Consider the following 24,386-nt stretch of genomic DNA (forward strand, 5'->3'; position numbering starts at 1 on the left):
CTTTGACTAGGAGTGGTTGTGGAAATACATAGACTAGGAGTTTTGGTTGTAGCTTGTATTACCATCTCAAATTCACGAAAAATAGTTAGAATTCCCTACATCTAGAAGTCTTTGTGCCCCAATGGTTGAGGTTATTCTTATAGAATAGGTTAAAACAGGACTTAGAGCCAAACTAGTATGCTTTCAGCTAGCCTTTGAGTTAGAGTTGGTTTATCGGTATCGCTATTTACAACTTTAGATAGAAGTATAGTTTGAGGTTTTGATCTTGCCCATTAGTCATTCCACGGGTAAGTGGATTCTTTCTTGAAAGCTAAAAGGAAAGAATATTAGTAACATCCCTAACAAAATCTCTCAACTTCTTGCTTATCTTGAGTTGATCCAAGGAATGGTGAGAAGGGGGAGCCTTCTATTAGGATTAAACCACAGACAGAAATAACAATTACATGTAGATATAAACAATATCAGAAAATATTGAATCGCACAGAAGAGAACACAAGACACCAAGATTTAATATGGTTCACCCAAACCCTGGGCTACGTCCACCAAACAAAAAGTCTAATATTATTACAATCCATTGATTACAACTTGATTACAATTTGTAATCCCTTACAACTCAATATCGCCGCAAGAAGCAATTTTCACATCACACATCACATGAAAATCCATAACCCTAAGCTCTTTTATACAAGTATCTTTGCCGCTCTAGGGTTATAATTAAGTATTAAACGTCGGCCCAAAATCTTGAGCCCCAAAGAATTATGAAGTATGTACAATACTTCCCTGATCAGTCACCACAAACTAACACCTTCCCTTTAACGTAGGAGAGACTCCGTCTCACACGTTGTGGCTGGTCATCGTACTTTGAAACTAGATTTCACCCAAAATTGTCAGTATCCACCCACCAGGACTACCATTGACTAAAACAGAGAAATATGGTGTACAAAGACAACTTTTATTAATAAGTCTCCCCAAAAACTCCACCATAATGATGAAGAGTGTTAACGATAGTGGATCTCCTTGCCTAATACCCCTAGACAATGCACAAAAACCCTATGACTACCATTGACTAGAAAAGAGATATGTGGTGTACAAAGACAAATTCTGATCCATGCAATCCATTTCTCATCAAAGCCAAAACACCTCAAGACCTGCAACAAAAAGGTATGGTCTACATGGTTATAAGCCTTCCTAATGTCTAGTTTGACCATCATTTTGTCTGTTTGGGCTTGTTGTACAAATTAAATTACCTCACGTGCTGTGATAATTCCTTCAACAATACTGCTTTGCTCCTCAGAGATGATGTTAGAAAGTAATGGCTTTAACTTGTTGGCAATCACCTTGGCAATCACTTTATGTGTAACATTACATAACAAAATGGGCCTAAAATCATTAGATTCAACTGCATCCTTATTCAGATCAAAGCAATAAATGTATTGTTGAGATCTTTGCACATATAAGACTGGGACCTAGATTTCTCCACAACACCCAACAAATCAAGCTTGATGGTTTCCCAATTTTTTTTGAAAGAAACCAGTTAGGAAACTGTTCAGGGCAGGGACCTTATCACTCCCAAGTGAAAGCGATGCTTTCCTAACTTATTCTAAATCCATTGGTCTAAGCAAACTCACATTCTGACTTGGAGTGATCAATTCTAGGGTAATGAATGCCACTTCACTTTGGCTGGATGCATAGCTCTGTTCTGCATGAAGAAGCAAAGAGAAATAACATATTGCTTCTTAGTTAATGTCATCTTGCTTGGAAAGAAAAATGCCAATAACATCCTTGATTTCTTTCACCACAAATCAATCAAGTTGAGTAAATCTTCAGCTTTTAGCCACAAAAGTTCAAATTTGAAAGCAGATCCAATTGGAGTAGAATCATCTTCAAAGTGCAGCGGTATCGGGTAATGATTTGATTTAGAAAAGGAGAGGATATGAGACTCAAAGACAAAAAGGCATTGCCTCCAATTACAAGCAACAAAGAAATGATCAATCGGAAAAATCTTTCCTCCTATTAGTCCAAGTAAAAATTCCTGAACTGGACAAATCTCTTCCATATTATTACCTTAAAAAAAGGGTCTGATAATCGATTTGGATCACCCTGATTTTGTCATTGCCACCATATATATCAGACAAGATTCTTGTGGCATTGAAGTCCCCACCAAGAATAAGGAGGGATATAGTTAGATCTTGAATCTTGTTGCTAAGCTGATCTTAAAGAAGCTTTTTCTGGGCTGTGCCAGTCGGACCATATACATTGAAAAAGAAAATTTTCTAACCATTGTTTCCCAATTGTATTTTTATCAACTGCAAATTAGTTCGCTTACTTATTTCAACAACACTATCTACTTGAGGATTCCAAAGAAAGGCCAGACCACTAGAAGTGCCAACAAACTCCACACAAAGGCCATCCCATCTTTTCCTAATTAAGCATTCAAAAGCAATCTTCATCATATTGGTTTCTTGCATAAGAATAATATCCGGGTGCTCATGATCAAAACACTATTTGATCATGCATTATTTGTTAGAGGCATTTCAGCCATTGACTTTCCAAGGTATGACCTTCATGGAGCCCTGGGAAGGAATAGCCCTTCCTAGAATGTAGCTTGCTTTGATCTATGGTGCTACCAGCCATTTCCAACATGAACTTGTTGCTTTTTCGTTCTCACTTCCTTATCTCTCCTACTTTTGCCTTCTTAGATCGGGTTTGACTCATTGTCCGTTTGTCCAAAATATCCTCTTCATCCTCCAATCCCGTGCTAATCAACATTAGGTGTTACAATAGGCATAATACCTTTTATCACAAGAACCATACAATCACTATTTGGTGGTAATATTGAGTGGTTTGCAGCATCCCTAGACTCCACTTCTACTCTACAATTTGCTTGGTTGAGTCCTAACTCAATCTCATTAGAAACCTGACATGATTCAAAGAAATCATGTTCCCATCTAAGAGAAGAAAGTTTCATTATCCATGTTCTTCGGTGGGTCCTTTTGGCAGCATTCCTTCTGATCCTGGAATATAATCTTAGCTATATTAGTGTTCTGGTTGCACTCTATTTTTTTAGTAGAGTGTTTGTAATGTTCCCGAGAGTTTCAAAAATTTCTTGAATGGTTTCAAAGATGCTCATGTGCTGCGCGGTCACAGCCTGTGTTGCACAACCTTAGTTGCCTGTATTGCACGGCTACTGCCCGTGCTACGCGACCACTTTTCCGAACGGTTTCAGAGATGCTTCCGTGCTGCACGGCCTCAGTTGCCCGTGCTGCGCGGCCATTGCCCATGCTTTGTGGCCATTGCCCGTGCTGCACGGCCTCAATTGCTTGTGCTGTGCAGCTACTGCTTGTGCTATGCAGCCACTGCCCATGTTGCGTGGCTATTGCTTGTGTCGCGCGGCCACTTTCCTGAACGGTTTTAGAGATGCTCCTGTGCTGTGCTTCCTCAATTGCCCATGTTGCGTGGCTACTGCCCATGCTGCGCGGCCACTACCTGTGTTGCGCGGCCACTTTTTCGAACGGTTTCAGAGATGCTCCTGTACTGTGTGGCCTTAGCCTATGCTGTGCGGCCACTCTCCATGCTGTGCGGCCACTGCCTGTGCTGTGCGACCACTTTCCCGAACAGTTTTGGACATGCTCCTGACGATTTCTGCTCTGATACCACTATTATGTTCCCAAGTACAGAGGACTGGGTAATTGAGGGAGATGAAGCTTGAATAATCCATACACAAATGAAAAGATCAACCGTATGATGCAATGGGGTTCGTACGGTGGAGAAAGTACGGAGTTGCTATCAAGAAGTCCGTATAGTGTTGGAGCAAAGCATGGGAGAGACCGTTCAATATCCACAGGAGGGCCGTACAATGAAGAATTAGGAGCCATACGGTGGGTGTGTCAAGGTGACTTGTATGGTAGAAATCAAAAGGCCGTATGGTAGAGATCATGGCCGTACGGTGCAAATGAAGGGCAGTACAGAAGTTTGGACGAGGGACAATCATCAGTGAGTATTTGTGTTGGAAGTGATACAACCACAACAATGATGGCAATTTTTCTCATACAAAAATAACAACAAATTTAGATGAACTCTAGATAATAATAGAGACTTGAATAGAAATAATCCTTCAATTAATATTTGCCAAAGATGATGCTCCAATTTGTCAGATCCGACCGAAGTAATACATGCAACAACGGAATTGGGTGAGGGTTGAATCCCATCGAAACTGCATGAGCCAAATAGGAAAGATCTTTCACTTCCGAAATGGCGAACGATCCAAAACTCCAATAGGAATTCGCAATAGATAGAAAATAATCCAAAAGCATACCCAAAGACTACCTACAAGCCGTGCTTAAGTACCCGTCGGGAAACTTTCCAAGGGTGTTCAAAGATAGCCGATGGTGACACAAACTACAGAAACAAAATAAAAAAGGGTCCGAGATATATTAAATCAATCGGAACCACAAATACAAATATTAACTTGGGCCCCATCTTAATTAATTAAAGTCACTAATTAAAGGTCCTTATATTATTTAAATTCTGGGACCAGTTAATTAATTAATTAAATTTAATTATTACATTAAAATTTGGGGACATGACAAATCCTTGCTGCCCAAAGATTGCTTGCCCTCAAGCAATCTGTCATCTGACAAAACATCAACAGCTCGAGGGTCCCAAATCAAACACGTGGGCGAAATGAGTGAATTGTTATCAAACCTCCCTTGCACCACATTGTCATTAAGCATCTATTGCACCACTCTGATATAAACATTGTCGTAGCCTTCACCAAGATCCCATTGACACAAATTGATGAAATCTTTCATGTCATTATGTTCAAAAATCTCTTTGGGTATGGTCATGCACACAGACGCTGATGCTGGCACAAACTTATTGACACAACCACAACGATCACTTTTATATTCCTGACGGATGAAACCTTGACAAAGAGAGCTTCAGTGGTGAGAATGTCAACAAAGGGGGCCTCGACTGTGAGAAACTTGGTGACAGGAGCTTCGGTGAAGGGTGCCGCGATGATAGAAGCCTCAACAAAGAGTACCTTAGTAAAGGGGTCCGTGGCAGAAAAAACCTCAATGACACATAGAACCTTGGTTGAAGCCTCGATGATGGATAAAGCCTCTACTGCGAGCAATGTCTCAATGACGGCAAATGCAGCTATTGCGACCGATGCAGCCACAATGACGGACACACAATGATGACAGAGACAACGATGACGTCGTCGACGGATACAACTACAGCGACGAACACACCCTTGATGACGGATATAGACTTGACGTTGGTGCCAGACACAACGACATTGACAGATGCAATGACGGTGACGAACATGATGATAGACTCGGCAAAAGACACAACTACAGTGATGACAATGGACACAATGAAGATGGCATACATGATGATGATGGCAGTGTTGGACATGGCAACGGACAAGGCCGCAGTGATGACAATGGACACAATAATGATGATGGATATGGTGACGGTGACAACAAAGGACACAATGACGGTGACAGACACAAACTTAACAACGAATATGGACTCGGTATCGGTGATGGACACAACGGTGACGGATATGAACTCGACAAGGAACACGAACTCGGCGTCGGTAATGGACACAACGGTAACGGGCATGAACTCGATGTCGATGACGGACACGATGGTGACATACATGACAATGGTGACAAATATGAACTTGACGACCGACACAGACTCAGCGTCGGTGATGGACACGACAGTGTCAGACACGAACTCGATGACGGACACGAACATGGCATCAGTGATGGACATGACGGTGACAGACACAACGACAGTGACAAACACCAACTTGACGACAGAAACGAACACGGACTCGGCGTCGGTGATGGACACAACGATGTTGGACAAAAACTCGATGACGGACATAGACGGCGTCGATGATGGACACAATGGTGTCAGACACAAACTCGACGACGGATGTGGACCTTAGCAACAGACACTGCTTCTATGATGGACACAACTTGAGCAATTGATAGAGCTTCCTCAACAGATAGTGCGTTGGTGACAGTCACAACCACGGGCACAACATGATTCGTCCATGTCTTCACAAGATCCATGCAAGAAACCTCTTCATTTTTTGGTGTTCTCTCCATGTCGGTGTAGTAGAAAGATTTAGCAAATCCTCTTGGAGCGGTCCTGTAATCATGTCTTCATTCTCCTCATGTAAAGCATCACCCTTATCGTTGTCATCCATTTTTTTCCACTTGTGCAAATGAGATATTAGTTTTTCTTTACAATGCTTGAAAACATTATTAACCAATCTATATGTTGCTATAGAGGGGATACAATCTAGATTACGAACAGCCCATAACATAGATGTGATGGGTTGGGATATCTCATCCATCTCTTCAATGCACGAAATCATAAGACTCCCCATAGCAACTGGAATCTTAATATCATGATCTTCCTTGATGGTGACTAAGAAGTGATGAAACATATCATGGACCAAATTTTGCAATTCGAGATCTAAGAGAAGATTACTTACTTTGACATTTGCACAATTCTCCAATATTGTAGATCTCCTACCAAAAGGGTCACTACTGAAGTCATCAAGACTCTAAAAGTTGTCAACTATCAATTGCAATATTTCTATCATGGTGTTATCATCATGCAATGCTTTAGGAGCCGATATTCTCAAGACCTCACTGAGACATGCTGCAACTGCCAATCTTTTATCCTTGTTATGGTGTTTCAAAAGCTTGGGTTGACTTAAGGCATCCTTAATCAGCGAGAGGATTCTCTATATAAATCTTGAAGGTAATTGGTCCATCTAACACAAACATACTTCCAATATATCTAATGGAAGATCAACACCCTCACTGAGCTCTTTGCCAATCCTTTGTAGTGCCTTCAACCACCACTCTCCATCGCTCTTCAGGGCCATAGTGTGATCCAAGTACAAAAACCTCTCAGTCATACCAACAGGCTGGCAAGATCACCAGCTCTGATACCACTGTAATGTTCTCGAACGATTTTGGTAATGTTCTCGAAAGTTTCGAAAATTTCTCAAACGGTTTTGGAGATGCTCACGTGCTGCGCGGTCACAGCTTGTGTTGCCCGTGCTGCGCAGCTACTGCCCATGCTGGGTGTAATGCCTCCGTTATAAAATAAATAAAACTTTGTAACGGGCCGATTGATTTAATTTATCTCAAACCCATTTTTATTTTTGTGTTCGAAGTTTGTATCGTTGTCGGCTATCTTTGTACACCCTCGGAATGGTTTCCCAATGGGTATTTAAGCACGGCTTGTAGGAAGTCTTAGGTATGCTTTGGATTATATTTCTCTGTACTGCAATTCCTGTTGGAGTTCGGATTGTTTGCCATTTCGGAAGTGAAAGATCTTCCCTATTTCGCTTGTGCAGTTTCGGTGGGATTCAACCCTCACCCTATTCCGTTGTTGCATTGTACTTCTTCGCTCGGATCTGACAAATTGAAGCACCATCTTTTGGCAATTATCACTCGCATTCAAATCTCTATATTGCGTGGTTTTCATCAGGATCTATTGTGTTTGTGTATGAACAAAAGTGTATTCTATTTTTTTGGTCTTCGGTACCTATCCTATCATTTTGTATTGCTTGACCCCCATCCCTCTGCCATCCATATCATTGTACGACATATGCCGTTCCTGCCACTGTACAACTTATTACCGTACGACCTCCAATTCATCCGTATGGTCTTCAAACATCATCGTACGGCTACTTACTTCCTTGTATGGCTGGCATAGTCCTTTGATTTGTCTCCTCCTTCATCGTACGACTTCTATTTCCACCATATGGCTGATCCTCTTCCACTGTACAACTTGACAATCTCCACCCGACTGCATAGCAACCCCTCACCATACAGCCTGGCTAATTTTACTGTGAAGGACACCCATTTCTTACTGTATGGCTTAGTTATTCTTACCACACGATCTTTGTGACCTTTTGTACGGATTCCTAAGCGTCCATTCCTCACACCTGCACTGTACACCATCCATACGACATTCTCCTGTAGGGCATACACACCATTATCTGATTGATTTGTTTACCAGAGGAGGTCGGACCATCACAATGGCATTAGAGCGCTTCAATCCTGCCAGCCTGTGGACAGTGAATGAGAGTTTATAGCCGGAAGAGAAGGACACATTTCGTTGATTGAATGGCTAATGAATGGAAACCAACCACTGTCGAACTTGTGGCTCTTTCGAGAGAACTTGTCAAGAATCAGGCACAGATCACTGATACACAACAAGTTATGGAAGAAACTCTCAAGAAGTTGGCGGAGAACAAACTGTGATGATCCGATCTCCTCTAGTAAACAAATCAATCAGATAATGGTGTGTATGCCCTACGGGAGAATGTCATATGGATGGTGTACAGTGTAGGTTAGAGGAATGAACGCTCAGGAATCCATACGAAAGGCCACAGAGATTGTGTGGTAAGAATAATTGAGCTGTACGGTAGGAAATGGGTGTCTCGTATGGTGAAATTAGCTAGGCCATATGGTGAGGGGTTGCTGTGTAGTCAGGTGGAGATTGCCAGGTCGTACAGTGGAAGAGGATCAGCCGTATAGTGGAAATAGAAGCCGTACTGTCATGTCCCCTTTTCAAATAATTAAAAATAATAATCTTTTCTAAGGCAGGCAGGTCCAAAAAGGTGAAGTTTCGGAAAAAGGGGATAATCTTTGGAAGCTAATGGACTAATAAATGAAAATTATTATTAAAATATGTTTTATTAACCCCTCTTGGACGTGAGTTAGGGTTATGCCCTCTTTTAAGGGGTTTGGAGGCATTTTGGGCTCATTCCAGAACTTGATTTTTGCTCATTTCTTTGTTATTCTTCAGAGGCTGCCAAACCTGTGGAGAAGGAGACCCAAGAACGGGAGTTTGCAGGTTTCCAGGAAGGCTAAGGACGGGAGTTTGAAGCCATTCCATGTGCATGCTCATGCAGAGTTTGCCTTTGTGCTGAATAGTGCAGATTTGTGGTTTTTCGGGTGTGTTTTTGTAAGAGTTTGGTGTTTCTGGCTGAGTATTTCATACCAGTTTGGGTTGCTGCTGTATTTCAGACTTTTAGATGTTAAAATAGAGCTGAATATATGTATTTGGTCGTGATTATACTTCTGTGATAGATTATTAGTCTTTTTGTGGTGTTTTTGGGCTATTCTATGTTGTTTTCGGGAGCTCGATGAGCATTGTTTTTATCCTCTGTTTGGGAGCTGTTGTTTGAATGTTATACAGATCTGAAAATGTCATTTTGTAAGTTGTTATGCTGCTGAAATTTTTATAAAAATGTCCACTTTCAGATTTACTAATAATTTGTGAAGCTGTGAAGTTTTTGGCACCATTTCCGGCATACCCGATTTGGGGTTTATTGAGAAATTGGTGGATCTTTGAAAGATTGGTTGTTTGATCTTAAAAATCTGATTAGAGGCTTGAAATATCATATAAAATCAGAGAAAGGGACATTTCACGTACGGTGAAGGAGATAGATCAAAGGACTATGTCGGTCGTATAAGGAAGTAAGAAGCTATACGGTGATGTTTGAAGACTGTATGGATGAACTGAAGGCCGTACGGTAGTAAGCCGTATGGTGGCAGGAGAAGCATATGCCGTACAATGATATGAATGGTGGAGGGATGGGGGTCAAGCAGTACAAAATGACAGGATAGGTACTGGGGACCAAAAAAACAAAATACACTTTTTGTTCATACACAAACATAATAGATCTTGATGAAAACCACACAATAATAGAGATTTGAATGCGAATGATAATTGCCGAAAGATGGTGCTCCGATTTGCTAGATCCGAGCGAAGAAGTACAATGCAATAACGGAATAGGGTGAGGGTTGAATCCCACCAAAACCGCACGAGCGAAATAAGGAAGATCTTTCACTTCCGAAATGGCGAACAATCCGAACTCCAACAGGAATTCGCAGTATAGAGAAATATAATCCAAAGCATACCTAAGACTTCTTACAAGCCGTGCTTAAATACCCATCAGGAAACCATTTCGAGGGTGTACAAAGATAGCCAATGGCGACACAAACTTCGAACACAAAAATAAAAATGGGTCCGAGATAAATTAAATCAATTGGCCCATTACAACCTTTAATTTATTTTATAACGGGGACATTACATTGCGCAACCACTTTCTTGAATGGTTTCAGAGATGCTGTCGTGCTGCGTGGCCTCAGTTGCCCGTGCTGCGCGACCACTGCCCATGCTGCGCAACCTCAGTTGCCCATGCTGTGTGGCTACTACCCATGCTATGCGGTCACTTTTTTGAACGGTTTCGGAGATGCTCTCATGCTGTGTAGCCTCAGTTGCCCATGTTGCGTGACTACTACCCGTGTTGTGTGGCCACTATCTGTGCTACATGACCACTTTTCCAAACGGTTTCGGAGATGCTCCCATGCTGCACGGCCTTAGTTGCTTGTGCTGTGTGGTCACTTTCCCGAACGGTTTTGGAGATGCTCCTAACGATTTCTTCTCTGATACCATTGTTATGTTCCCATGTCATGTCCCCTTTTTGGAGGTAATTTGATTTAATTAATTTAATTAAGTTGTCCAAAATAATGAATATTTTATGAGGATGACTAATTAATTATTTTAGTTAAATAAATAAGTGGTATTAAGTTAATTATTTATAAAGTTACCAAATAAACAAATATTAAAAGGTAACTTTATATTTAATTAATTTAATAAAGTGACTTGAATTATAATTTTTTTTATAAAGTCAATAAATAAAATAATGTTCTAGAAGTTTCTGGAGAAAGTGGAGAAAAAGAATAAATAGGCATCCTAGGCTTCATTTTGAGGAAGGCAGATTTGATGTTGTTGTTGTTGTTTCACCTTGTGGAGCCTAGGGTTTCTACAGATTACTTCTTTGTCATAGGAAACGAAAACTTCCTATTGATAGCAATTTTGAGGGTGTGAAATATCTGTTGAATTATTGCAGCTGGGAGGAAGATACTTCAGTCTTCTATTTGTGCTACATTGAGGAAAAATATTTGAGTACAAAAAGCAGTCCAAAAAAGCAGTCCGAAAAAACAAATCCGAAAAAGCAGTCTGAAAAAGCAGATTTGAAAAAGCAGTCTGAAAAAGCAGTTCGAAAAAGCAAAGTGAAAAAGCAGATCCGAAAAAGCAAAGCGGAAAGACAACATTGGTGGAAATTATTACAACCATCTACAATCAAGTTCCTTCGAATATTTCATGCATTTTTCTTATCATTTAGATGCATATTAGAAGGTAAGGCTATAGGTGAAAGTTTGTAATAGATTTAAGCATTATTCTTGCGGATGTAAGCCAAGAGTCTTGGCCATTTCATACTAGCATTGTAGTTGACATTTTATGTGCAATAAATGAGACATAAGTTGCTGGTTTCATATAGTGTAATTGAATATATATTTATCATTCATGATCAGCTTATTAGTTTGCATGCCAATTGTTTGACAAAATGTCAATTGGCCGTAGGTTCTCTTTTTGGCATATACCAAGTGTTTGTATTAATGCCACTTGGCTATAAGTGCATTAAGGCCATCATAGGTTGCATCCAAAGCAGTGTTACGGGACTCGCCGAGTCATGCCAGGACTCTGCGAGTCCGAGGCAGAGTCCATGTTTCCGAGGCAATCTGCCTCTGGACTCAGACTCGGCCGAGTCCTGGCAGAGTCCACGTGGAATTGCCGAGTCCAAGGACTCTGTCGAGTCCTGGGCGAGTCCAAAGCCCAGGACTCTGATTTTTTAAATTTAAAAAAAAAAATTTAAATTTTTTTAAAATTTTTTTTTTTTAAAAGATAGAGATTTCCGGAAGATGTTTTTTACAATGTATATGAATTCTGAAAATGATGTGGCATGTCAAGAATCTATTAAGGATTGAATCTTAAATCTTAAATCTTCAACTTTATATTATGCATAGTTACACCACCCTGGGGGACGGCGAAACGGGGGGACAAGTTTCCGGGACGGGGGGACAGAGGGGCCTTAATTTGGGGACGGTGGGGGGACGGCGGCAGGGGACAAGAGGGGTGTATATATCTATGCATATGGTATTTAAAAATGTTAGTTATGAAAATATGTATTGCAATATAGGATGTAAAGATGTAAAAGAGTGAATACTTGAAACATTGCATTGAATTGGAACATCGAACATTAAACATAAATAGTTGAATTTGCAAATAGTGAATAGCAGGATGTCCCTCATCCTCGGTGGAGGTGGTGGAATCTAGTGGCACCGTTGGGGACGGGGAGACGGAGTCCCTAAGTCTCCGGTGCGTTGAAGTCTCCGAGACGTCAGGCAAAAAGGGGGGGGACGCGTCCCCGTGTTACTATGATATTATGTTATTCAATTTTTTCCTTCAAAAGTTTGTTATTATACTTGTATGATTTTCCGAGTCCTTGCCGAGTCCTGGCCGAGTCCGAGTCCGAATTGGATTTTGACTTTCCGAGTCAGAGGCGAGTCTGAGTCCCATAACATTGATCCAAAGTGTTTGCAATAATTAATATTTGCTGTAATAGCATATTGCAAGTAGTTTTTAGTACATATATGCATTGAATATTGTCAAAATAAGTTACACATTCATGTTAGGTCATTGTGTAGTCAATTTTGAGTCTTTTTGCAAAATATTCTCATTGATGCAAATTGAAGGAAAGTGTCATTAAAGCAAACTGAAATACTATATCAGTCATATGACCCTTGTATGCGAAGTGTTTTCTTGAGCCTTTAGCAACATTTTGGGATCAGATTGGAGCAAGGACATTACATCCGAAGTACAAAGGACTAGGTAATTGACGGAGATGAAGCTTGAATAATCCGTACGCGAATGAAAAGATCAGCTGTACGATGCAGTGGGGTCCAGTGGAGAAAGTACAAAGTTGCTATCAAGAAGTTAGTACAGTGCTGGAGCAAAGCGTAGGAGAGGTTGTACGGTATCCACAGGAGGGCCGTACGGTGAAGAAGTAGGAGCCATACGGTGGGTGTGTCAAGGTGACTACTGTACGTTAGAAATCAAAAGGCCGTATGGTAGATATCAAGGCCATACGGTAAAGGTGTTTCAGGCCATATGGTGATGGTATGTTTTAGGCCATATGGTGGAATTAGCAGGCCGTACAGTACAAATGAAGGACAGTACGAGGTTTGGATGAGGGACAATCGTCACTGAGTATTCATGTTGGAAGTGATACGACCACAACAATGACAATGATTTTGCTCATACAAAAATAACAACAAATTTAGATGAACTCTAGACAATAATAGAGACTTGAATACAAATAATCCTTCAATTAATATTTGCCAAAGATGATGCTTCGATTTGCCAAATCCGAGCGAAGTAATACATGCAACAACGAAATAGGGTGAAGATTGAATCCACCAAAACCGCACGAGCCAAATAGGGAAGATCTTTCACTTCCGAAATGGCAAACGATCCAAAACTCCAACAGGTTTTCGCAGTACACAAAAAATAATCCAAAAGCATAGCCTAAGACTACCTACAAGTTGTGCTTAAATACTCGTTAGGAAACTTTCCAAGGGTGTACAAAGATAGCCGACGACGACACAAACTACGGAAACAAAATAAAAATGGGTCCGAGATATATTAAATCAATCGGAACCACAAATACAAATAGTAACTTGGGCCCCATCTTAATTAATTAAAGTAACTAATTAAAGGTCCTTATATTATTTAAATTCTGAGACCAGTTTATTAATTAATTAAATTTAATTATTACATTAAAATTTGGGGACATGACAGTGTCTAGCTAGGGAGATCAACACATCCATCCCTTTGGTTTGTTCCATGGGCTCCTCCTAGTCCATCATCTCAAGAATGGGCTCCGCATTGTACCCTTGAAAACATCTTCTCTTGTCTGCTCCATTGGCCCACACTCTAGTTTGTTTGGACTCATCATGAGTTCTGCAATGTGATCCTTATTGATTGTTTTACCCTATTTTAGGTCGGTGATTGGGATTGATTCACTAGTCATATCTATAATCTTCTTTGCTAGGGCATCCACCACTCCCACTTTCTCTACCACTCCCACTTTCTCTTATTGATTTTTAATACATTTTGCATCTTCATAGCCATAAGCAAGACACATTTTAAATTTCAGTAGTTTCCTATCAATTTCAACCGTCAACCACCATATGCTAGCATTGGTACAAATTTCAATCACTTTCGGGAGGCACTGTTTTCTGGTATATATATTGTGGCATACATGCTCAAGTCCTACCTTTCCAATCTCCTCAATTTATTCCCTAGAAGTTTCAAGGTATTAACATCCCAATATTCAAATGACAGATTATATAGTCGAATCCAAACAGGTACTTCCTCCATCTCCTTCTTGACCAAGTTGAAATTTTGGGCCTAGTCTTTAAGGTAAAATCCTAGTCCCCCATCAAGTAGGGTCCATGGTTCAAAACTCATTGTTTGCCCTGTCAGGACTCATAGATAACCAGGGAAAGCCCATTTGGTAGGGTTTTTAACTCAACTTTGTATGTCCATATTTCCTCACACTACTGTTTTAGCCTAGCCAAGGTTGGCCATTTAGCCACCCACTTCATGAAGAAACCCTTTTTTTCAACCATTTACAGTGTCATTACACAAATGATTACCCAGATAAACAGAAATAGCCCTCCTATTATCAGTCTGAATGCATACCTGAGATGGGCCTGCCTTTGCCAGTCGCTCAACAGGTTTCCACACCTTCTTTTCTACTCTTTTCGAAGTCTCTTTCGGCATCTGGAATATGGAGAACCTCTCCTGTGTTGGAGATCTCCAACGCTTTTCTGCCTGCACCTTGAGACATGTTTGAGGCTTACTCAATCTGCCCGGGGGCTGCCAAACTGACAACCACCAACTTCTTTTGCTTGCATCCCTGTCCTCTTCCACCCATGTCCATCCAAATGGTCACCATGGCTGTCAAAGTCTTTGCCTCTGCCTGAAACCCTTATCATCGCTGTTGCCCATCACTCCCTCTGCATACATGGTATTTCCAAAGATCTTTATATATGGTGAACATTTATCAATAAATGAATCATATTTGTTTTTCTATCAATTGGTAAAAAGATAGCCACAAAATTATCTCTAGAAGCCATGTTCTGTGATGAGCCATTGAGATAGAAATCCTGAAACTCAACTCATGATGAATGCTATAAATTGTCCACCTGAGATTCTCTTCACACTTCATGTAAAGGCACTGGACAAGAAAAATCACTGTGTAATCTAGGTTGCAGATATCTTCATATAGTTAATTATCAAGGGATATCTTGTCTCTCATCAGTATTCGCATTCCGGTTGATATTTGAGCTAATAGTAGATTGGAAAATTTTATAAAAATTGAACCATCCTAAGAGAAACTTCCACTTATGTAGCAAATTGAAATAATTAGCTTTCAGATTTGCATGGCTTATTTTCTGTGGGCCAACTTAATACTGTTAGTCAGTAAATGGTACCCACTATCTGTTGGATGAAACTGCTTCTACTATATTTGGTAGCCTCCTGTTGGCAATAAACTTTTTGCGTTAGTGGTGTAGGCTTTTTTCCAGAGATGGTGGAGGGAGCAAAGTGAGGAAAGACAGACACAAGTGATGAAGCTAGTTGATGCAGGCCAACTTGAATTCGTGTAATTTTTTGCTTTTCAAACTATTGCAGCTTTGTAGAGGTCTAAAGATTGTTTATTTGTATCACTGATAATTTCTAATGCAGTCTACTACTTGTTCTTCTAGAAATGGTGGTTGGTGTATGCATGATGAAGCAACAGTACATTATATTGACATGATTGATCAGACAACTCTTGGACATCATTTTATCAAGCAACAATTTAACAAAACTCCACGAGTTGGATGGCAGATAGATCCATTTGGACATTCTGCAGTCCAAGCATATTTGTTGGGTGCAGAGGTAAGAACCTTGATTTTCTGACCTATTTTCTTTTGATGTTGAAATATAGAAATGGTTCTGTGTATCAGTGGAGTGCCTATTTAGTCTTATGTTACTTCTTTTTTTTCTGTGATATCTTTTATACGAGAGAATGTCTTCAGACTTCTTTGCCCATGGTAGGGTTAAGGAACACTTATATACAATGTAATAGGAAATTGCCACATTGAAGTTTGTCTGTCCGGATTCTTGCAAGAGCAAAGGACAGAATTTGTCTCTCACTGCCTTATTGAAACAATTTCATGTATTTTCTTTGCGGATTTATCATATTATGTTGACCTTGGCCTTGCTACACCCGTAGCACTAGAGAACTACTCTCTGTTGTTTTCCTTTGGTATATAACGTTCTATTGACCATTTTTCCCCTTGCAGAATAGAACTTGTATTTAGGAAACCAATATAGCATATGATATGCTTCCTTTAGTGATGGCTTTTTTGTCATATTGCTGCTGCCAGTCATATTTATCTAATAAAACACTTTTACCCCTATCTGTGTATGGGGTGATGGCTCATTTGCATCCCTATTTGTACATGGAAAGAGGGATGCTTAAATTTGTTCATGACAAGATTTCACCCCTTCACGTTTTTGTGGGAGAAGAGAGATATAAAAATGTATTTGTGACAACATTTGCTGATGCTAGTGAGCTATATGTCCTAGTATTAATGCCATTTTCTTCCAACAATCACCTACAACATCTAAGTTCAATACATTAGCAAGCTAAGTGAGCTTCATAATGTCATTTTCTTCTAACAATAACTTACAAAATTTAAGTTCAATAGGTTAGCAAGCTAAGTGGGCTTCATTGTGGAGAAGCACAATGATTGATTGCACTTGAGCCGGAATAATAGTAGGATGAGTGAACTACCTAGAAGTCTTGCTGCTTCAACCTTGTATGTCCTCGATGCAATGATTGCTCTGTGAACCATTCATTGCCACGAGAGATGGGTCATTGTGGGCCACTAGTCATGAAATATGGATCAATGAAGATTGACTAAAATCTATGATGTTAAATTCCAATAAAATATTACATAATTCAGTGGGTTAGTTTAACTTTGCTATCATAAAGTGAGTGTTAGCAGCCTGCAAAATGACTTATGAGAATAAAATGTACTTTTTTATTTTGAGATTTGAAAGAACTATTTTACATTTTGAAGTATTTTGGTTCATTAGAAGTTCAACATTATACTTTTATTTTACATCTTCCCTACTTTAAATGTGCTTCATTCTTTTTTGTTATTTGTAGCTTGGGTTCGACTCTCTGTTTTTTGCACGCATAGATTATCAGGACAGAGCAAAGCGAGAAGATCAGAAGTCCTTAGAGGTTGTGTGGCAGGGGTCAAAGACATTTGGTTCTTCCTCTCAGGTCAGGAAGATTTCCACTGTTGTAAATGCTTACCTAAACTTTCAAGAATAGCGTCTCCACTCTTCAGATGCCATTCTTCTAAAGTTTTAACTACTCAGTTTTACTCCAGATATTTGCTGGTGCATTTCCTGTTGACTATGGTCCTCCACCTGGTTTCTCATTTGAAGTCAACGATGAAAGTTCTCCAATTCAGGTACATCTTGGATGACTAAATTCAAATGAGAAAAACACTCACTAAATCATCTACCTCTTACTTTTGTTCATGTATAACATAATGCAGGATGATCTTCTTCTTTTTGATTACAATGTTGATCAACGTGTGAACGATTTTGTCAATATAGCAACTACCCAGGTAAAACATACTTGATTGCATGGAATGAAATAGAATGCTTGAGGTGAAGCATAATCATGCCTGTATGATTATGTAGTTTAATTAATTAGCATTACAAACCAGTTTTCTGGAACTTGATTGTGTATGAATTAGCATTTTAAAAAAACAACATATTACTAGAACTCAATTTTTTTGTTTATTTTTAGAAATTAAATAGGATTGTTTTTTTTCGTTGAAGTATAAATGCTAAGTTACAGAGTAACAGATCTTCATTTGAATAGGCTAATGTTACTCGTACAAACCATATAATGTGGACAATGGGAGAGGACTTTAAGTATCAATATGCAGATTCTTGGTTCAAGCAAATGGACAAGTTTATTCATTATGTAAACAAGGTAATAATTTCTTTGGGCTATCTTCCTATTAGTCGTATAATTTCCTAACACATTAACCAGTCAATATGGATTATCAAAATTCATCATTGGCTTTCTTGAGGTGTGTGATTTTTACTTAGCATATTAACATTCTACAAGAGATTTTTCCTTCCTAGTTTACTGTTGTAGTCATAAATAACAGTATTAAGGTTGTAGAGAAATATGTAGCCCATAAAGATGACATGATAATTTATCACCAATTTTATATTTCAGTGTTTCCTTTGATAGGCTATCAGTTTGTGATCATGTCTTACAAATGCTTCGAATATGATCTTGTCGTCGGGAAAGGAAGATAAATTCACTGATTTGTGAATTAATGTACTTGTTTTGAGGACGATTTATTTCCCCACAAAGTTTTTGTCTACTTGAAATTAGATGGTATTTGATAGCAGAAAATATTTTCAGCTAAATAGTATTGAAACTGGAACCATCTATTTGTTGCAGTCACCACAAACAAAAAATGCCATAGTCAACAAGTTGCAAATTTAATCTTGAATCAAAGAATACTTGTGGTCCACTTTTATGTCAGCTAGTTTCCCTTGCACATGAAGAGAGTTTCCTTTCTTGGATTTTCCTGATGTACTACTTTTCTCTGTGTTTTTCAATGTTTAAGTTTTAGGTTTTCATTTTTTTTCTTGACAAGAATGCACAAGATGGTAGGAGACAGCGGACATCTCCTATGATCAAGGAAATCACTGACCATACCTTCTATACTAGATATATGCCACTGCCCCATGGGTTCAGAAATGCATCGTCATGCTACCTTGATTGTATAATTTTGCATTCAGCTTTAGCATTTGCTTTCAGTTATTCTGATAATTAGAAAATAATTAAAATTACATATATTTCTTAAAAATCATACACATTACAAGTTCAATAAATATATTTTCATACAAAACTTTGTGAAAAATGCCATCTACTCTTGGATGGCTAATGGTAATTGTCTCACCTACACATTGTTGAAATTGCTAGCTAGTTAATGAAATTTATTATGGCTTTCTTGCTAATAAATTTTTATTGAGTTATTTTATTATCATGTCTTGAGAGTTCAATTGCTTTGGTGAATTTTGTAAGTTAGCTTGAAAATGATATAATGGCTTCTATCGAGTCTACATTTAATTTACCACGTAGCTCATTTTATGCTAAGTTAGTGGTTTGGGTTTGTTTTCGATGGTTCGGTCCAAAGAGTTTTTTAAGGTTGGGTTGTCAATAGGAAAACACATAAAAAATTCAGAAATATATATATCTGTAGCAGTACCTCATTAAATAATGTAATATTTCTTTAATGGTCATCTTAGTTGGTTTCTAATTTGGCTTTTGTTAACAAGTGCTTCATTTAGAAACATTGTCATGTTATCTCTTATAAATAGAGCCTTTCGACTCTACTGTTAATCTCGATTTATAATAACATGGTATCAGAGCGGGTCGATGGGTTCTTTAAGATTTGACAATTTTTTTAATAAAAAAGTGAGCGTCCTTGGAATTTTTTCCAATTTCCTTTAATTGTTTTTTTTCAATGAAAAAAATGTGGTGTGATCTTTGCAATTTTTGATGGTTTTTCAACCCAAATTTTGTCACTAAAGGTTTTCTGAATATTGCAACTGTTTTTTTGGGAGCAAAAGTGCAGATTATTTTTAATCATTCTGCATGGATTCGTTTTTCATGCATTTGTTCTTCATAGTTAGCCAGGCTCATGCTGTATCCATTTCTCCTTGTGCTGCTTGTGTGAAGCTTTTTTTCGCGATTTTTCTTCAGCGTGACACTTTTTTTGGAGAGATAGGCCATATTTATCTTCTTTGTGTTTTCCATTTTTGGGTGATGCAAGGCTGTGTGCGACTTTCTGCATCACACTTTCTTTACATTTTGAGTCGTTTTTCATTGCATCGAGAGATTTTTTTTCTCAAACTTGCGATTGGTATTAAGTGATGGAAGATTTTTTGTATTTTCTTGCAATGGGTTTGCAACCTACCCACAACTAGGGTTTGTAACAAAACCATGGTTTTCTACTCTTCTACAATGACTAGGTTTCATGGAGCAATGTTTTTTCAAAAAAAGTGGTATTTTTTAATGGATTTATGCATTTTTCCCCCAAAATCAGGGTTATTAGTTTTTCCTAAAAATAATTCTCTGGGTATTATTTAAGTTCCTATAATAAACTAGGATTTGGGTTTTATAATTTTTCTACAAATTTATATATTTTTTTTCTCCTTAAAAATTTATTGTTTGGTTTGATCTGGTTTTCTCCTCAAAAGTCATGTTTGGTGTTTTTCAGATTTCCTCTTTAAAAATCATTTTTGGGTCTTTAATATTTTCCCAAAAAATTATTGTTAGGTTTTATAAATTTTTCCTTGAAAAAATTATGGTTGGGATTTAGCATTACATCAAGGGTTTGGTGATTTTGCTCCACAAAATTGTGGTTTCTTGTAGTCTTTTTTGGGTCATAGCGCACTCATTTGCAAAAGTTTTTGGCGTTTTTTGAACAAAATTGTGGTTATGTTGTCCTCAATTTTGACTTCACAAAATTATGGCTAACCTATAGAAATTTCTCATGGTTTCGTAGGTGCATCCTCCTTGTTTGAACACATTAGTAAAGTGTCATGAAAGCAATTTGTCATCCCTGAATTCCACTTTATGTAACTTTATTTGTGTTCCTTTTGGAAGTTTCCATCAAGTTAATTCCCCAAATGTTTGTAAGTAAGAGTTTTACTTCTCTCATAGGCAAGAGCCTACAACGTATCTATAAATTGTGAGCCTCTCATCAGGGAGGTCTTGGGTTCGAATCTACTTGAGAGTAACACATAATAATAATTAATCTTAACAATAATAATAAATAATCTAGGCTTCAACCAAGTACTTATAAAAAAAAGAGTTTTTCTTCTCTAACTATAAATGCTTGATTTTTGGTGAACTTTCACATCTTTTTTTCATTTTTATTTTTGTTGTATATAGTATTGAGTGTTGTTTTTGCCTCATGATAATTTCACTCATTTCAAGCTAACTTAGGCTTAGGCTTCAAATGTTGTCTAGCTCAAGTTATAAAGGAAAATGTGGGGGTTTTTAGGGCAACAACACTTCTTGATTAAAAATCCTCCAAAAGAGGCCTTTTATTGGCAATTGTACGAAATAAAATTATCTTTAATATGTAAAGTGGATTTTGAGATCCATTTAAAATTTTTAACCCATTTTGAGTTGATTTGAACATAGTTTTTAATGTTTTATGAAAATTAGCCTTTTGAAGTCTATTTTCATGTGACTTTATTGAAAAATATAGTTATTTATTAAATTTAATTACATAAGACCATTGATTAAAACCTCTTCGAGAGTGACAATTATCTCTATTTCTCGCTAGAATTTTTTCAAAATGAGAAAACTTGAGGTTTTCTGGTGAAAAATTCTAGCCGAGAGGACCTTAAGTTGTTGCCAATAAGTTGGACACTTCTCTACGATAAATCACAAACTTCTCACAATAACTTAACTACTCTTTGCGGGCAGCACTAGTAAAAATGGGGTGCACAACAACTTGCCCATTCATTGTTTATTTTGCATTTTTGAGTTTTTGGAGGAGAGAAGTAGGGTTTTGGTGGAGAGAAAGTCTTTGGCAGCCTTGTAGACCGATTGCAAGTGGATTCAAAGAGATTTTTCAAGAAAATCTAGATTTGCGAGTAAGTTTTCTAAATTCTTTTTCTTTTTAGTGGGAAGGGGAAGAGGAAGATGTGGATTAGCTTCTTATTGTACTTGACATTTGTATTTGCTTATCTTTTTACAAAGATAATTTGCTATTTTTTAGTTTGTTTTAGAGTTCCATCGGCATTCCTCATGAGGATGCAATTTTGTTACATATTGCATTTATACATACTAGATCAACTTGTTTGGTTTGTTTACTCATTTATTGACTCATGCATCTCCTTATTGAAGTTTGCAAAAGATGCATTTCTAATTAAATTCAAGTCGTTTGTAAAATCCCCAATATTTCCTCAAGATGTCAATTTATCTTTGATATTTGCCGAGAACTTTTCTTTTTGCCTTCCCAATAAGTGACAGAGAACGAGATTTTGAAATATGGTCAACACAACACGTGAGGGTCCAACCCATAGTTTTAGGAGTGTTACCAATTGGAGGTAATATAAGTAGAAGGATGATGACATAGAAACAAAAACTACCAAAATTTATTGGCGACGAAAAGGACCTAATCAGACATTGCCATTCAAGTTAGCCAATTTGGTCAACGAATAGAGTAATTGATAGAGATGAATGGGTCCAACAATTTCTAGTGACCTTGTGCAAAGTATACATTGACTCATACTCTGATATGAACAAAGCAAAAATCAATACCTAGGATGACTCGAGGAAAGAATTCCAAATTGAGTATTGCTTTCTTTGGGACAAAAATGAAATCGATTCCAAAATCTATAGTATGAAGCAGGGGAAGAAGGAAATGGTGAGAGCTTACAATTGGAGGTTGAAGAAATTGTTGGGGAAGATGGAGAGCTAGTCGATTGACAGATTTAAAAGGAGATGGTTTGTGGAGGGATCGAAGCCTTCCCTTAGGAAGAAAATGAAGATGTGGTGCAAGGCACCTCTAGGTCCTAATTAGGCCTTATTTAGGCAAAACAATAATTTTTGAGGATTTTTGCTTAGTTGTAGTTAAATGATGTTTTGTAGGGTCATTTTGGATCATTTCCAATCATTTACCAAAATTACAAGTCTTTAGGATTTAAAATGCAGAAGTTGCTCGAATTGGCAGAGTTGTAAAAATACATATTTGTAAAGTTTCTTACCAGATTTCAATTCTATGTCAGACTGATCCACAGTTTTTTTCGCAAGTATGAATACTAATGCCAATAGACTGATTCACTTCTAGAATCTGTAGAAGTTAGTGCAGAGATAACATAGATAAAACAATATTATTGAATGCAGAATGTTCTTCTATCCTTTGATGTGCTTGCATCAATTGATTTCAATGCCTTGTTTACTCGAGAAGATTGGTATATATAACAAGTGGAACGAGTGTGGGGATGAATGGTCATGTCTCTGAATGGAGACATGAACATTCATCCTCACACCTATTTGGAGGTAACTAATCATTCATGATTTGTTACGGACTTTAACCAAAGTAATCAATGTGTTACCAATCATTAAGATCTGCGGCCCAATATAAAGTATAGATCGATAATGATCTAAATATCAAAGGAATTAGAATTAGTTTCGATCATGCCTTAATAATCTCAAAAAATATCTGTCATCAGTTTCAAATTGTGAATTGTTCACAGACAACAAGTACGTATTCATATATGTATAACAATATGTGCATCATACTGTTGTACACATATACATATGTATATGCTGATCATAGTAATGTTAGACAGAAGCTACACGCATTAACACTCCCTCTTAGCTAGGGAAGACAAAGTGCACATATATAAGTTCTCCTCATTTGAAAAGTAATATCCTCTAGATATATTTAAGAAAATCAAGTCTCATGATATTCTTTCCTGTTATGGTGTGTACACAGATATCAAGTCTCATGATAGATGGTATATCCATAGATATTATGTCACCTAATATCCACCATGAGTTTCAAACATATTGATCTTCAACAGATATCAAGTCACATGATATCTATCAAAATGCTCTTTTAACTATCATGATTTTTCCATGAATATCAAGTCACATGATATTCATCATGATAGTAATCTAATAATCATAAAGTTGTCACCTTATATTATTAGAATCACCATTTCATTATAAAAGATTGTCACCTTTTAATAATGAACATAGGGTAGGCCCATGAGTCATAGAGTCACACATATGAAAAAAGAGTTTACACTTTAAACATCTTTATTAAAATAATACAAATTTACAAAGTTGAGACTCAATCTCATAAACTTACATTTCAACTAAGCCAAGTTTCTTTCTAAAACGATCAACCTTCACTTTAGGAAGAGCCTTGGTGAGAATGTCAGCTGTTTGATCACCTATATTAATATATTCCAACTGAATAGCTCTTCTTTCCACCATGTCTCTTACGTAGTGGTAAGGAATTTCTATATGTTTGGATCTATCATGAAGTACCGGATTCACAGATAACTTGATACCATGTTGGTTATCACAATGAATAGTGATAGGTTTCATAGGCTCACAAAACAAGTTAGAAAGCAACTTTCGAAGCTACACTACTTCTGTGGCTCCCATTGCTGTTGTAATAGACTCTGCCTCAGTAGAACTCTGAGCAATTGAAGCTTGCTTTCAACTGACTCAAGAGATCGTAGCTGATCCTAAGCTGAAACAATATCCTGATGTGCTTTTCCGGTCT

At 37.9% G+C, this 24,386-nt stretch overlaps 1 protein-coding gene across 3 annotated transcripts in view; it reads left to right on the top strand.

Annotated features, from left to right (window-relative positions):
- Positions 1-24,386, top strand: part of LOC149555732 (alpha-mannosidase-like) — a 241,173-nt gene that overhangs the window by 21,670 nt on the left and 195,117 nt on the right. For all 3 annotated transcript variants that reach the window (XM_089829873.1, XM_089829872.1, XM_089829871.1), the window contains exons 3-8: positions 15,543-15,631; positions 15,735-15,909; positions 17,189-17,308; positions 17,418-17,501; positions 17,589-17,660; positions 17,921-18,034. In XM_089829873.1, coding sequence (XP_089685999.1) covers positions 15,597-15,631; positions 15,735-15,909; positions 17,189-17,308; positions 17,418-17,501; positions 17,589-17,660; positions 17,921-18,034 — 600 coding nt within the window. In that variant the 5' untranslated portion in view covers positions 15,543-15,596. The remainder of the gene's footprint in view (positions 1-15,542; positions 15,632-15,734; positions 15,910-17,188; positions 17,309-17,417; positions 17,502-17,588; positions 17,661-17,920; positions 18,035-24,386) is intronic.

The sequence above is a fragment of the Cupressus sempervirens genome, chromosome 5, assembly GCF_028749045.1.
Source record: "Cupressus sempervirens isolate cs-2001-9-10 chromosome 5, ASM2874904v1, whole genome shotgun sequence".
Lineage (NCBI taxonomy): Eukaryota > Viridiplantae > Streptophyta > Pinopsida > Cupressales > Cupressaceae > Cupressus > Cupressus sempervirens.